Below are 17,009 nucleotides of genomic sequence, written 5' to 3' on the forward strand. Positions count from 1 at the left end.
CCGTGTGTAGTTGACTTCTAACTTAATAAACCCTAAACACATATAATTTTCTTTCCCGCGCGTTGTCGCATTTAAAGGATCGCGGGTCCTATCCGGGTCGTTGAGCGTATTTCATAAAGGGAGTGTTGTGAGGGGACACCTCGCTTGTGGAGATGTATTCAGATAGGTATCACAGTGCATTCTAGTTAAGGCAAGAGCTTTTTTGCTCAAGCATATCGATATTCAATGTACTATGTTTTAATTAAACTTGCTCAACTAAAACAATTCCAAAATTATTGTATGAAATTGTTAAATGTTTTACGCATTTACTTTTAATCATTTTTGTAAATATTATAAACTTTTTGCACTAAACATTATAGCTGTGTGCATAGAAATTATACATGATTCGCAGGAAGATGTAAATTGTAAAAGTAACTCAGAGTTCCGCATTGTTGTGATATTGGAAACGAAAAAATAACGATTTTTTTAAATTTCTTACTTCATAATCATTCAACCGATTTGTGAGACATCTAGCGCCGAAAAGTTAAAGCTCTAGAAATTTCACGTGGTAACATCTATTGAAACCGATTGCAACCATCAGTAAAGGTAGATGTCCCAGCTAGCTACGATACGGTTTGTGTCTCAGCTATCAAAGCGACATCTGTCAGCGTGAAGTACTTTGCTGTTATACGAAAATTTCAGAGAAAATTGAAATTATTTCAAGAAAGTACTGATATGAGAATTGTTAGCAAGATAATGAAACATGCAGAATTTCAATTTCAAATCTTGAACATTACTAGATATAAATACAGGGTTTGACTGAAATTGGTTGGTGCCTCTATTTTTTAACCTTTTAATTGTCTGTTTAACAATTGTTACTCTTAAAATGTATTACAACAATTTGAATCCAACGCCTTTTCTACGAGTAAACTGATAGTCAAATACTTCGTACAGCGACATCAATTCGCTACGTTCGATCTATTTGTACAACATATTTACTACAGTTGTTCTCTCTAAATTGTTTTACAACACTCTCTATTACGATACAAACAACGCTAACACTCATTTCGGAAGCATTGAGCAAACATCAACTCGGAAGAAATAATAACACAAACGATGCTTTTTCTTTTCGCATTTTTGTTGAGTTTTTTGTATATTTTAAATTATAATTATCATCACTTACAATGTTAGGTAATCATCATCACTCCACAAACATTTTCCTCACCGCTACATTAATGCCTCCCCGTGTCCGGGATCCACTCTCCGCCCAGCTTACCATACCATACTGATCCTACCATTTTGTATACTGCTGGTCACATTATTCGCACCGCAACGCTTTTACTAAAACACTAAAAATACAATGTTCGCCTATTTCGCTGAATCGGGCACCGGTATTTTTTTTTTTTCGCTTTTTGCACCTGCCAGAATGGTCGGATCTCGCATGATTAGTGTGTTTCTGTCGAAGTAATTTCCGTTTCCGTTCTGCATCTTCCTCGTTTATCCTCCATTTTTAACTGTTTATCGTGTGCACTCAATGTGAGTGAGCTTGTTCCTCTCTCTCTCTCTCTCATCTGCTTCTACTTTTACAAATAGCACTGTCCCTAAGATTTAAAAACAAAATAGCAAAATGAAACCGGGCCAGATTCCCTAAAAATACGCACACGCACACTGATTGCAACAGAGCAAGGATCTTTTAGATGAACCGTCATTACATTTCGAGAGATTCCGAAGGAATCTGCACTGTTAATGCAACCGTCAAACGCGTCCTAAAGCAAAACATCTCGCCGCGATCCCCTTGTCTGTGTCCGTGTGCGTATATGCATCTCCGTGGCATCCAACATTCGCGAATCCTTCTCCTTCACATTCTTCCTAATCGAATCGTCAGCCAACGGCACTAAGTAAACACCCGCGCAATAGAGCTTTCTGCTGCTACTACTACTGCTGGTGGTGGTGGTGGCCCTCGCCAACACATATCATATTAAAACGCATAGCACAGTTGAAGGTTAGGCAACGGTCGTCCATTATAGTCTACATGCATGCATCTAAATCCGGAATAAATTGTACATACTAATACTATTTCTTCTTTTTTTGTGTGAGTTTTGCTAGCCTGTTTTGTGCCTCTCTTTTGTGTCACTCGTCTCCGCATTACACTACCCTTCGTCTACCTTTGTCTAACTACTGAAACCTCCCTTCAAACGCTTCTATAGTGAGAAAGATCCTTCCGGAACACACTACACACCACGTGGAAAGTTAGGCACCTTTCGCATTTCTGGGACATGTGTGGGATCGATGTCGGTGTGCGTACGTGTGTGTTTGTGGATGTACATTGCACTGTGCTGGTTGGGTTTTCCGTGTCAGTCTTCTCTTCTAATGTTTACTAATCGTAATATTAATAACATCTGTTTGCGAAATTTTGAATAAAGAACAAGGAACCTGAAGAAATGGGATGCGAAGAGGGTACTACAAGCGCAACACTGATCAAACTCCATCGGCAAAAGGCGAACCTTTTGCAGGTGGTTGGCAAAAAAAAAGAACAGAAAAGTGCGTCGATTCTAGGGCTGGAATGTTCAAATCGTCGGTGCGTGCTGCAGTTGCCGCATGTACTAAAAACAAAAACTACATAAATACTAATACGCGCTAACTTTACGTTTGCTCTTCTAAAAAAAAAACAACTGTATGCAACTACTTCCTTCTACTTCTGTTACACCTTTTTTCGCAAAAACTCTATCAATCACAGGGCAGGTGGGTTTTGGGGAGGGTTGGTGGTTTTGGAATGGAAGCTTAAACATATTACACAACTCTCGTTTAGCACCGAAATAAAAGATAGTTCCAATTTCACGCAAAACCAACTGCAACTGCACCTCAACAAGAAATTCGCACGCACTGAATCTCTTTTTACTCGTTTTTTTTTTTTCGTTTGTCTTGCCATCATTTAACCGTGGCGTACTAGTTCCCTTGTGCCTCGCTTGACGTTTGTTCTAATTCCTATGCCAGGAATGGCTCTGTCGTGTGTACTAAAACGTTGGTTTTTACGTCCAAGCATCAAAGTTTGAAGAATTAAGGGTGATGTTTAGTGAGCAATTTCACTTCTGTCCTGTTTCGCTTCAGCGGGAGCGGGGAGCGTTGGGGGTGACGCGTGTGGGGATAGTGTGTTGGAGGCCGTTTGCGTACAAGAAAACAGATAATAAATTAAATTAGTTTAAGCCCTAGGCGCTGATATCGCTCACTACTTTCAATACTCTCGACAGGTGTTGGTGAGGAGCGTTACTGATTCGTGCTGAAGCGAACAGTGTTGGAGAGTAAGTTGGAAAAAAACAACAAAAACACAATAGGACAAATCGCGTTGGGACACAACGAATACGCGCGTGTGGAGGCACACGCATCTTCAATCATCCTCACCCGGTAGGAATGGAAATCTAGAGCCTAGGCTAGGCCTGCAGAACTATCAATGGTTCGCGTTGTTCGCCAGCGTAATATCTCTAGCGCCGGTTCTGCTTCTGCTTAGCTTATGGTTGTGCACCGTGTGCACCTAGCCGACACTTAGCTGCTAACCGTATGGAAATCATTATGATTAATACACGTAGATCGTCTTGAGCTGGGGTTTCAGCTCGGGCGGTATGACTGGGGCAGGTTCGTGCGTTTTCCGCGATACCAGACGCTTGAACCGACCGGACAGCTGACGTTTCAGTCCCTTGAAGCCGGTCTTCTCGTTATGTACTAACGCGTCCTGTTTGGGGAGAAGAGAGCAAACAGTGAAGGCATCTATTAGTTCGCTAGAAATATTGGTGGTTGCATTGAAGAGGCGCCCTAATAATTAAAGCTCGTCGAGAGAAAAGCATTCCTTCCACACGGCAATCGATCGACCGTTCGTTCTGGGCTTGGCTTCTCATTGACCGCCGAAAATGAGTTCAGGCGGAAGCAACGCACCAAAAACCTTGAAACAGGGAACACTTCAAAGCCTTCGACCGTTGATGATGGACCGTTTTGCGGCTTTCGTACACACGTTCCATCAATTCTCAGGTCGCCCAAGTTTCGTTTGCTCTGTTTTGCTTCTTGCTTCCATTTGTTCCCCGTTCGTACACCCATAAGGACAATGCTCTTTTCGGTTGCTTCTGCACCCTTCTTGCCAAGCGCAGGATGTAAGAAGCAGCACAACCACCGGGGCTGTTGTCTGGTGATTCCAGCTGCTGCCGCTGCTCTCAAATTGCGTCCGCGCGGTCACTGTTCGGACTCGGGACGGGGGCGCTGAACTGAACGTTACGTTCCATGCCGCAAAAAAAAAAACAAGAAGCTCAGCTTGTGAAACGGAAGAGGAGTTCAAGGCCTTAAAGATTGTGTGGATGGAATGAATGCTCTGCTCACGACGCAAACGGATTCGAGATTGAATATTCGCAACGAGATCGAAGCTTACCTGACTGCTGGCGTTGTAGATGTTCGGTTGCGGTGGTAACGGTGGAAAGACCCACACAGTAGACGGGCTCTGCCGGAAGGCTATCGGCGTCGGTACGGAGTAGCCTGTTTCCGGACTGCTGCCGCCATTCGGCTGGTGGTGGTGATTACTGCTACTATGGTTCTGCTGGTTCTGCTGAGGATGGCTGGTTCCGTTGTGATGAAGCTGGTGGTGACTGAACGGGTGATGATGGTGTTGGTGGTGGTGCGGTGCCGCCTCCACATTGTTCGCCGTCACCGGGCTCACCGTCGACGACTCTTCCCGCTTTCTCAGCTTACTGCGGACGAGACGCATCGTCATTAGGGTACCGTTGCTTCCAACCATTTTCCTGAACTCGTTAATCTTGGCGCGTCGGTTTTCGGTACACGTCTGTCTTCTACTGAGACTGTTGCGCTCGCTTTTCACGGCTCTCAAGAGGTAAAACCCCGAAAATTCGACCACAAAGAGGAACGTTTCGCTCGGTGGTTAAAAAAAAGGAAACACAATTCTTCACTTCTTATCACAGACAATTCCGTTTCCTTCGTCAGTTTCTAATTCTCCCTTCTCGAAAGGTTTCACACGATTTGGCAAAACAGTCACTGCACAGCCAAATGTTAGGTTCTTCCAAAGACCAAAGACTAGAGGCTTTTGCTGTTTTCTTTTTTAAAGATGCGATCATCAACTGGAGAACATTTTCTGGTTGCACTTTGCCCGTACCACGGAGCTCTCGGAGTTTTGCCGTCCGAAGTACACTTCTTCCTTCCACAAAACAACTGATTTGCGCTTCTGTAGCTTGCGTACTGGTCACACAGCCCAACAAAAAAAAGACTGGCTTGTCGAACTCTAGCCACACTCATACACACGGATTCTTCGGCGGGTAGGCAACACTCACACTCACAACCCAAAAACGTTCGCGCTGGATAATGATCCTTCTTCCCTGTTGCGTGTTCTAACCGTGGCTACGCTCCCAGAGCACTCACACGTTACACACTGCCGGGCTGGCCGCACAAACGAGCGCCTTTTGTACAGAGCAGACGGTAACCTTCCCCGGTGCCGTTACCGTGGCGCGTTCGGGAGCCTTCGCAAAACTGGCCGCACAAACACACGCGCAATGTGTATCCTTAAACCGAAGGCACGCTGTAGCCGGGTTTAAAAACGGTTTGTCCTTGCTAATGTCACACTGGGATTTGCGAAGGTTTTTGATGCTGCTTTCGGCACACGCGAAGCCAAAGTGACAAATATCACAACCCGAAAATACCCGCACCAACAAAACACTGGTGCTTATCGCTTTTTTTTTCGTCGTCGTACACCACTTTCTTTAAACTGTGGCCTCCTTAGTTTGTTTGTTTTTTTAATTTCTCTAGCAGCCCGTAACTAGACGTCGCTTGAAATACCACTATCGAGGGCGCGTAATGCTACCCTTTCTTGCTCTTGTAGCACTCGCGGTGCGCTTCGCGTTTGTGTCCGCTAGTTGCGACGGTTCGTACTCGACTTGCTTCGGTTCGTCGTCGGTGGTTCGATTTTTATATAGCTGCGCCGACGACGATCGCGAATACGGTTGCGTACCATCATCACCACCACGAGCGCGCTCCCGTACGCTGCGGGCAGCGCGCATACATGCACACCACGGACAACCGGGCAGCTCCATGCCTCCACACATATGGCGTGGAGCGCAACCCCACTGACGTCACACGCACACACCGTACGCGGTTGTCGGCGGTTTTCGTTCCACACCGAATGACGAAAAAAAAAAACGATTACATTCATCGTAATATGACGATCCACCAGAAACGTCACTGGATTGCTTTCCCAGCCGTTAGTGCGTGCTGGTCGGACGCAACAAAAACATACGCCGGAACGGAACTTTCCGCCCGAATATCACGCTGCCGTTCCGTGCGTGTTTGTGTGCGTGCAAAACAATAGAAAACCCAACAGCCGCACACAGTCCCCTGATGGGGGGCTTTGTGAGTCATAAAAGATGCAGGCACGGACCAACCGTACCTTTCTAGTGGTTTGGCTCCAGTCCGAACCGGAATCGGTTGGTATCGACCCGCAGAGTATGACTAGACAGTTCCACCCAGAAACACTATCTCCCGCTTGTAATGTACAACAAGCAGCCGGAGGCACCAAGTTTATCCATCTCGCAGTTGCGGCCACCCCCTTGCGGGTAAGACACACAGGTCTTAACCGAACAAAGTTCAAGTGCAGCGGAACAGACAAAGAGGGTGCCAACCAACCCGTTCGAAACACGATCGATACGAAACCCTATTCAAGGTCGATCGGAACCGGTTATCCAAGCCCACGGGAGCGGTTGGTGCACCGTCGAGCTGCATTATGCATGCGTCAAATCGCTGGACATGCCAGAAGCCTCCAAAAGGGACACCATTTCTTGGAGAAAACCAACAACAAATATCTAATTAAGGATAAGCCTTAATCCAATCCAATCACCATCATCCATCGTCATTATCTTGGAAAGGGAATGGGAACGACATTACCGGCCGTCTACAGTTCTCCGTTACCGCTCCAATTGCACAACGGAACCAAGAACTCACCAGGAAATGATGTCTTCCGGACAGATGTTTGGCTTATCGTTCGGTGCGGGAGACGTGCTGGACAACGCCATTTTCACCGTTTAAGTCGCAAATAAACCCTACGAAACGTCATCCGTGCACTTTGGATTGTGCTGTGCCTCGCTGCTAACGTGGAGCTTAGTAATATGGGCACGTTCTGCAGACGTTAGCCGCAATCATTGCTCACCCGACCATGATGCATTAGTGGCCTCGATGCTCGATATACACGCGTACATGTGTGACATCCGGCAGACAGCCCAAGATATAAATCAGTCACTGGAGACGTGCTACCGATCGAAGAAATCTCCCGTCCGCCAAGCTGACTCACCATTGCTGGGCCTTGGCATGGCATGTGGTAACAAACATATCAGCACGATGTTAACATTGAGCAATGGGGAGATACCACCCGATGTAGTCAACCTGGCTGTGTCCGAAAGCTGTTGGCTGTCATATTGGTCATGCCGATTGCGAGTGCACTATTTGCCGATCGTCTATCTGTTAGGTTGGGTTCGGGTTCGACAACACGCTAATTGTCGTTTTCTTTTACGATGCAGGAAGTATGGAAGGGAACGTTCGAAACCACGGTAGGGTTGCTTACTACTGACAATGCAAATGAGGTTACAGCGGGCCTAGTCCCCAAGTCCCAATCCAAGTCCCCGAGTCAATGGGCACGCGGAAGAACGGTTCCATAGCGGTTCGTCACCTCATGCCATTCGGAAGCAATATTAGTACTAATTTGCATTGTAAACTTCAATGACAGTGCAACGTACTCCGTATCCCTGAGCACAGGTTGTCTAAAGCGTTGTAATCTCGCTTCCCCATCCTAACACCTCTAATCAACTTTTTCCTCTCCATGTTGCTCAAACCGACCCACGGTAAAGTTCCTGCGAGGCACTCGAGCCTGTGTCTGATCGAAATTTACCTCGCAGTGTAAGCCATTGTCCGTTACGCTATAAATTTGATAACTCGACACCGATTTCCTTCAACTCGCATTCTCCGTCCCTACTCGCCAGTGGTCAAGCGAGGCAGTGAGGCATTGAGCCAGTAGCGCCACAACAATTCATTCATGAAAAAACCTTGGTCCCACGGCAACAAACCAAGATAACGGAGCACCAGGACGCATCGGACAATGACGCCATCGGTAAATGGTCGCGACGAACGGGTGATACAATACTCCTCGAACTCTACTTTCCGTGTTGTTTACGTCCCTGCTGACGTCGTAACCAAGAATCAGCTTCTTCTGTATACTGTCTGTGTTGCGAAATCAGAACACTCTGAGCCTTCGCAATCCTCGGATGAAGAAAACAAACATTAACGCCGTCGCGGTGAAAAACATGTTTTGTTCAGGGACTTTCTGCTGATGTCACGGGTGGCGTGAAATAGTTTCCAATGCGATGTTAAACCCCGCGGTATCTAGTCTCCTGACAAACAAGACAGTGTATCCTTATCATGCGGTTGTTCATTTTTCCACGAAACGGCACTAATGTGAGGTTAGGTTTGCAAAAATGCACCTTCAACGTGGTGTACCAAGAAATTGATAAGGATTTTCTATTTATCAAAGGGTTTGCGAATATCGGCAAAGAAAAGGTCTGCAAGAATGACATACAGACTAACCGGTTAGTTCTGTACTCGTATTTGAATTAAGAGGCTTCCAGACTATCACTCCATTTTGCTCTCTCATTCGGTCTTCCGTTTGATTCCGACCATTAATTAACCATTTTTGTCAAAATTAAGGGTTTCGTTCGAGTTGTTTTCCCTTATAAAAGAGCTTCTAAAGATTGTTTCTCCAACATGACCTCGAACCTTTTTTTTTAACAGTCGTGAGAAATACAATGCGAAAAGTTCCTTTCAGTAATGTGCTCAGAATTGGAACAGGTCTTCCCGGTGCGGTGGAAACATCCGCTTCGGTCTCTATCTATCCAATGAATCACAATAAAAAACACATTATGAATTTGGGAAGATAACGAGCTAACCGCAATTATCATCTCTTTTATGCGAACATTTTAATTCGTTCAATTCCAAAGGGTACCAAACAGTGCATTTAGCACACGCATCAACCAGCCGAAGGTCAGACCACTAAATTGACCGGAATTCGTAACATTTCGGACGGTTCGGGCGATCATGCGTAACTATCGTACATAAGCACTTTGCGGACGCAAATCGCAGGATGATAAACAATAAGGCTAACATATGCTGTATACCCGCGTGAGGAACTCATTTGTGAGGTTTGTTTGAGGAGGCTACGGCGGAAGGATTCGAACATCTGTTCGGCTGTTTGCTGCTGTTTGACATACAGCGATCGGAGTGCCAACGGTGGTTGGGCGTTGGAAATGGCATGACAAACAACAACAAATTTATCAGCAACCTTAACGAACAACAAGCAAACAAACAGCTAACCACGATCTAGTGCTCTAGTGACTGAGGAAAAACAATGTTTCCCTCTTTGGGGGCCCGTCACTCTGGCGGCATCTCGGTGAATTCCACGACATCCACGTGAGCCACGTCCGATTCGATCCACTTAGCGGACGTTCCAGTGACTCCCCGGTGTTAATCATTGATCAAACGCAAGTTCTTTCCATTAGACCATAGGCATGTTATAGACAATGCACAAACAAATGAAAGAATACTTAATCCACAACACAAAACCTATTATACCGGCCGAAGGAAACGCATTGTCCAGCTGGGCGAATGTGTTCAATCGTATCGGAACCGTGTTATCATGCTTATCGTATCACGGTGTACTAGCAAGACAGCGCGAGGAAGAACACCACGACATTATCTTCCCCAATCAGCCGCACCTGTTTCGATCGCTTCGATCCGATTGTTACATTATTTGATTAATACACTGCGCAAACAGGCGAACTCCGTCTCGCCGGTCGCCAATGTCTAATTTCTTGAAAATATTAGATCATCACGCTTCTCCAACTGAACCTCCGTCGGACGGAAAGCTCATCACATCGAGCCATCAACTCCCTCTCTGTTTAATGCGGTAAAATGTGATACCGATCATCTCGCACGATGCATTCATTAGAAATCCCAAGATGAATCTTAATTGAGAGGAGTTGCAATCAAAATTTTCCCATTCCCAGATCCGTTTACGAACCGCCAGTAACGGTCGTAATGGTTTGATCGGTTCGCACGTCAAAACATGAAGTTCAAATTTGTTTAACCTCCTCCTGTCATACGGATCTTCACCGCCTGCTAGATGGTGCACACACTTTCTCCTGGTTCAACCGCCAGTTTTGAAGATTATGCAATATATTTGCAACAAGGCGAACGATCGGGAGAAGATTGAAAAAGAACCATCAAAACTTCAATTGTGGCTGTAAATGATTGACGAAATAAACATCCCTCACTCACACTTTTCTCGCGCAGACGTTGAATCATTGGGCAATGTGAAACTTTTACCCCTTGGGACAAGCGGGATAAGTCCAATGGTTCGCATCAAGGCCTTTACCGCCAGATGTGCATGATGTTTTGTGGTACTTCCCTTCCCGTATATAATGCACAATGGACACATACAACGATCGATCCCATGACGTCATTCGTTGAATGTTTATCTAGCTGCAGGGTACACATCCATGCAGTGATGGCGATTTCTTGCGAAAGGCGTAAACTTTGAGCATAAACCACCCATATGTACTGCGAAGAAAATCAACCAAGCTGAAACCGTTGATTTTTGGGGGGAGGACACTATTGTGCGGCTGGCGTGACTCATTGATCAAAGAGGAGAGAAACCCAGCAGTGGTGATACTGGTGTGGAAGGGGTTGGGGAAGTTCCACAGAAACATCATTCGTCTGACTAACGAGCCCGATTACAACAAACAAAAACCGTGTTGTTAAAGAATCATTACCGTTGTCTTGCCTCAACCTGAGAGACCTCGATGGATGGCACAGATGTACAATTACATGCGCGATCTGTTCTAGCAACTCTATGCGATCATCAATCCACCACCATTTGCGGTCGTTTCCACTCACATGGCTAGGTCAATTAGCTTTTTATCAATTATGGAACAGAAAAAAAAAAGAAACGGAACGGAACTCAGCAGAGATATTAACGCTCTATGACTCAACCACTCGTCTTGGAAATCGGTCCTACTGTTCGCCTAGTCCTCCTCCTCATCGAAACGTCGGTGCATTGCATGAAACACACCAACCGGTCGGCTTAGACAGGCAATTAACACCTTTTCAAGATATTGCAGACCACGCACACCTCAAGTGCGCTCCACCGAGAAGTAACCTCCTTTTCCGATAAACCTCTTCAAAATTGTAGCAACCAGAAGCACCATTGCAAATCGACCAATTTTAGAACGATTCGTCAGCGAGAGCACACTTCAAACCTGAGCTATTTGAGTGTCGTCTGATACCATCCTCCTAATGCCGGGGGAGACCTCTCGAAACATCCCAGCAGCAAGACTTTTTACTCAAGACTCCAAAAGAGGAACCTGCATGAATCAGTACCTGCAAGTGGCGTGCATTGTCTGTGGCCCCCAACCGTGAGCGGCCTCGATTAACTAATTGCATAATTACCACCACAAACACACCGCTCCTACTCCACTGAGGACACGTGCCAAACCGGCGGCGATGACCACTGCAGTGGAGTGAGTGCAGTGTGAGGCGGTACGGTACGACCATGAAGTGTTGTCGATCATCATTACCTTTCCATGTAGAGATACAGATATACCTCCTCCATCGTGAAGTGCCACGTTCGGCTTCCAGTTACACGCGCTGACTAGTCGCTCGGTAGCGTGTGTGCGTGCTCGGCGACGCTCAACGTTTGCTGACGATGATGCTGCAGACTAGCGCGTCTGACGGGGCACAGTCCTTGGACCGCTTCGGGGGGTTTGTTTTTCGGTGCTAGCAACAGAAAGGTCCCAGCTAAAAAACACACCGGGAACTTTCAGGTTCACCTCCAAAAGTTCAGCACGCGCGCGTTTGTGTTGGGTCAAAGGTGTGATTGCACCACCACCACTACTGTTCCGTTTGTTCCGTTTGGGCAAAAATGGTCAAATGGCGGCCATCGAGCAGTAGCAGGAACGGACAACACACCACACAGGCTGCTTTTGCAGATCGCACACCAGCGGGGGCTATGGAGCGACCGAGAATCAGCTGTTCTTCCAGTGCTGATGGTGCTGGTGGAGCGGTCTCGGGGGGACCTTCTCGGCAGCGCGCTTCTTCATCGCCAACTGCAGCCGCGTGCCCGTGGCAGAACTTTGTAACGGGGCAAACAAACCCCCTTCAATTGTACTGTGCACTGGCACTGCTATCGATAAGATCGGACCGCTTTGGACGCGTACCAAAGCGAGCTGCGCAGCTGTTCTAACGCTCTGCACTCGGCGTGGTTGAAGATGAGCGGAGGTTTTTTTTTTGCACCTCACACAAACACACACACACGTACCTCCCGTTAGGTAGCAAGATGATCGGTCGAACCACTACCACACGATCGTACGATGTTCCGCACAGGTAACGCTACCACACTTAGTATGCGTTACTAAGCACTAAGCGCCACGCATGTTACCACTCGACACGGTGCTTGCAAATGAGCCCCACGTACAGCAAACGGTTCGGACTCACCGTCTACCGAAAAGACAATGGCGAATCGTGGCGCTAGTATGCGGGCAGGCTTCAGTTTCACCAATCTTCCTTCCGGTCCACCGTTGTACGATCGCGCACGATCACAACCGTCACTGTTCGACCTCCTTTGTCGGGTCGTCGTCGAAACTTCACCACTGCTTTTTGCAACAAAGAAACTCGCCCGCGGCCAACTTCTGCACAACCATTTGCCAGCCCTTTGCAACAACAAAAAAACAAACCGCTGCAAATCGCTGCAGCACACCCGAGCGAGCTCTCGCTTCTTGTACGCTTCTTTCACCCTTCGCGTTACACTCTGCAGCGCGATAAGATAGTCCCGCTTAGAGCTGCGTCCGCCTCGGTTGCCTCGTCGGCAGTAGCGTCAACAGCTGATGACATTTGCCTAAACACACGGCACACACGCCCTCACGGACACGCACTCATTCAACAGACACAGGCACACACACACACACATATATATATGCGCACGGATCCACAAAAGGTGCACGCAGCGATGGTGGCGGTACGCAACGTGTTTTTTGTTCGCTACACGCTCCGCTCAGAGGCACATTTGGACGGGGACTGGTTTCCGAGCATCGACGGACCGCTAGTTTTAACCGAAGAAACTAACCGACCGTAACAGCAGTCGTCCGTCGCCGTCTGTCGGTTGTGTGGCTGGCTGGCAAGCAGCAGCAGAACAACAGCAGCAAAGACAGCAACAACCGCCCCGTTGCGGTGGAAGGGGGTTCAAGCAACCAGTTGGAGTTCCCCGTCGTCCGACCGGCCGGAAAGCCTTCAACAAAAATGCCCCTTGGAATCTGAGCAAACCGACTGGTTGGCTTGTGAGTGGCAGTGTGCACGCGTGTACAGCTGTAGCTAGCTGCGAATGATCGCTACAGTACTCACCGACCCGAGCAGTAATCCCTGCATCTGTCTCGCTCTCGAAACTCGAAGCTGACTCATGCAACTCCATGGAAGTTCCACTGGTGCTGCAACCCCTACCGCATGTCCCGTCCCGGATATATCCGGACGCTCTCGTGAGTGTTCTGCTCGGAAAGATGGAAACCCGATGATGCTGGCTTTCCAATGTGCGGAGCATCGGGCTGCGACATAATTGAGCCACAGGCACCCATAAACGAGGGTAATGATCTTAAGATGGATGATCATCGAACCTTGAGGCAGAGCATATCGATCGAAAGAAGATGCTGCTCTTGAGAACCCTGAGGAAAAAGCGACGATGGTCTTTCCGTCTTGGTGCAGCAGTGGCACAGGGGAGGTCACTGCCAAATGCACCTGGAAGAACTCACCCTTAAACAAATCTATCCAATCCGAAAATCTGTTTCACTTATCGACGAAATTCCAGCTATTCGATTAAGAACTTCCGTCTCAAAAGATAAACGAAAGGTGTCAGTCAGGCAATACATCCCTGCTTGTCCGTATGTCCGTTGCAATAAGCATAAACCCCGCTAATGCTAATAATACCCTGCGTTAAAACGATATTTTAACACTTCTTATCAGCAGTAATGCCGTGCTTTCGGCGTACTTTATTCCGTTCTTCCGTTCATCCGCTCACATTTTGCTGGGCGGTCAATGTGCACACTTCAAGTCGCAGCCATTGTTAAGACACTTTAAATTGCTGTTAACCTTTTATTTGTTCGTAACCTTCGACACGTTAGAGGCCACACAGACACACACTGTTCCTAATCAACAGTGTACCAAACGCGAACCTATCAGCGTCTCAGATTACGTCTCCACGGTCCACCAAGGGTTCTCCGAGATTCTGAACGAAAAGACGCGCACATTGGCACTCCGCAATGCAACACACAAATGAACAATCAACACCCACTGTACCGTTTGACCCGTGCGCCGCAAATCGACAAATTGTTTTGACAATAACTTAATAGATTCGTCGATTGATAGGCAATTGTGCATTGGCAAACATTTCCCAGCTGAATGCGTCGTGGAGCCGCAGCGTTGCGAGTGGAACGAAGGGGGCGGCGATGTTGCGAACCATGTTTTACTATAGACCTGATAATGATACCCCGACAAAGTGATCCCAACTCATGCGCGTTCAGTTGTTAATTACGCAAAACGTTTCGCTTTGCGGGGCGCGCTCGAATGTGTCAACAAACGCGTTCGCGTTCCGTTTTGATTCGCAACCAAAACGTACCACCGGAACATGCCGTTCTAGCGAAACAATACCGCCCCGGGAGTAAATGGCACGTCTAAGATCTTTGCGTCATTTAAGGTGTTTATGCTAATCGTGCGAGAGTGGTTAAAAATATTAGCGCATGGTCTTGCAGGAAGCATTTGGGCAATATTCGGACGCTAATCACGAGCCGACGACGACGCCCATGGACGGTGCTGTACTTGGCTGGTACAGAATTGTTGTACGGCTTGTGTTTGCGTTCCAGCCATCGATTGTTGCGGGAATTTCAAGCCGTTTCAAACCGGGCTAGGGATTTTTTCGAAATAATTTACACCGATTGGGATTTTCTAGCGATTGGTGGGGGGAAAAACCGAATGAAACCTGTTTGGGATTTTTTCGAAGCAGTCGCGTAATATTTGGATTGTTATAAATGGGCATTTCATGGTGGTAAAAATAGCTTCGACACAATCGTAAGGAATGCCCCTTTTACGGGGTTTTCGGTGTTCCTTAGCAATGGACAAGTTTTTCCACCGATGGTCGCTAGATATTCTAGGAATTATCTCTAACGTCCACATGTGGCATTCTAACTGGACAACTTCGTCCATAAACTTCCAACTTTCCTACTCGTTTTGCACCAGTTCGAGGGCATTTTGCTGCCATTGGACAAGTACAGGCGTATCCATTATTTCCACCTCCAGCCGCACACGCGTAGCTGGCTGATGTTTCATAATTTGCTTTGCAAAATACATACACATCGGCGTGTCTAATCGAGCACATTCGCAACGGAACACAGTGTCGCCAGAATCTAGAGCAGGGTCAGGGGCTTGTTCGCGTGTTCCCCTCTGTTGCAGCTAAGATTGCACTGAGAACACTGGCCGGTTGGCGTGCATTTGTCCTGTCGCTATTGCCACAGCTCAGTTTCACCGCATACCTGATAAATTCTCCATCGCGTCGACTGGTGGCGCCAACTGGTGGCGATTCGCTAGAACTGCGCACGCGAGCACGTTCACCGTGCGCTGCCACCGGTCTCCGGTGCTACCTCCGGGCCGCCTTCAACATGCAACCTGATGGAATGGCATTGTTCGCCGCTCGTTTCCTTAACTGTCGCGGTTGACCTTCGAAGAGCGTTCGACGAGTACAACTCATGGCAGGCAGCTCTGAACTAGAAACAGAACCACAAAAGGGACGACGGCTCAGATTCTGCACTAGACAAGGGCTCAGAACAGTGGTGACCGTAGTTGTAATGGACTTAAAATCCCGTAAACCATCTATGAAGGTCCGTTACGGAAGTCGTCTGGTAGCTATCGGATACCCGTCTGTTGAGAACCACACGCTCAGACATTGGGAGCTAAAGGTTCCAAACGTTCCGGGCCGTGACATGGCTCGGCTACAGCTGAGTTCGCACTCCCACTCCACTCGTGTGCACAATTGGACACTTTACCCGGCGGCGTCCTATTACACAAACGTTGTCGTCTGGCCCCCTGGTAACCTTGTGGCTGTTCGACCAGGAGGCACTTGAACTGAACTATTCCTTTGTGCGTTTATTTCGGCACCCAAAATCCCCGAATACCGAACCAAACGGTACTCCAATTACTTCAGTGCCGAAATGTGTATGACAGCCTGGAACAGTACCGAGCTGGCTTGGTTAGGGGTTGATTCTACTGCTGCGCTAGTGTCTGCGCTGTTATGTAACGAGAGATTTTCCGTTCTGCTGTGGGAAAACGGACTTCCCTTTAGACGCCAGCTAAGCGGAGTTATTGGAGCCGCGCGTGGAGTCTCATGTGTCTGTTGTATTAGGCCCCTTCGAGGGTTGATTCTTACACACATCAAACACACGATCTTTAAGTCAGCAGACATCAACGAGCAAGCAACGATCTGGCGGACATCTGTTTTAAACAAAAACCATCCAATGCAACCCACAACAATAACGGAGTTTCTTAAAAAAAAAAAACATATCGTCCAAAAAACAACTCCCCCTAAGCAACCACGCACGGAACACGGAAGTAAAGCGCACCACAACACAACGCGCTGTGGATGCGTGTGCGGAGCATAAACACTTCGCGATCAAAACAAACCAACCGGAAAGAGTTGATCGAACTCGCGCCCTAGCACGCCAAACACAAAGAGGAGGAGTCAGTCCTCCTCGACGATGCGCGATCTCGCCGCGCTGCACTTCTAGGCATCCCCATCAGGTCGGCATCGGATACCGCTCGGTAGCGTAAAACCGGTACCAACCGCAATCGCGAGCTATTGCCCCCCCTGGGTGCTGAACAAAACCATAACACAACGGTCGTCGCAGTTACTGCTCAAA

The 17,009-nt window shown here is 47.6% G+C and overlaps 1 protein-coding gene across 1 annotated transcript in view; it reads right to left on the minus strand.

Moving 5' to 3' along the window:
- Positions 1–3,524: 3,524 nt before the first annotated feature.
- LOC128709716 (histidine-rich protein PFHRP-III) overlaps positions 3,525–17,009 on the minus strand; it is a 59,745-nt gene continuing 46,260 nt past the window's right edge. Inside the window, exons 6-7 of the mRNA XM_053804726.1 lie at positions 4,391–4,706; positions 3,525–3,706 (exon numbers count right to left, since the gene is read on the minus strand). Of these exons, the coding sequence (XP_053660701.1) occupies positions 3,551–3,706; positions 4,391–4,706 (472 nt within the window). The 3' untranslated portion in view covers positions 3,525–3,550. The remainder of the gene's footprint in view (positions 3,707–4,390; positions 4,707–17,009) is intronic.

The sequence above is a fragment of the Anopheles marshallii genome, chromosome 2, assembly GCF_943734725.1.
Source record: "Anopheles marshallii chromosome 2, idAnoMarsDA_429_01, whole genome shotgun sequence".
In the NCBI taxonomy this organism is placed as follows: domain Eukaryota; kingdom Metazoa; phylum Arthropoda; class Insecta; order Diptera; family Culicidae; genus Anopheles; species Anopheles marshallii.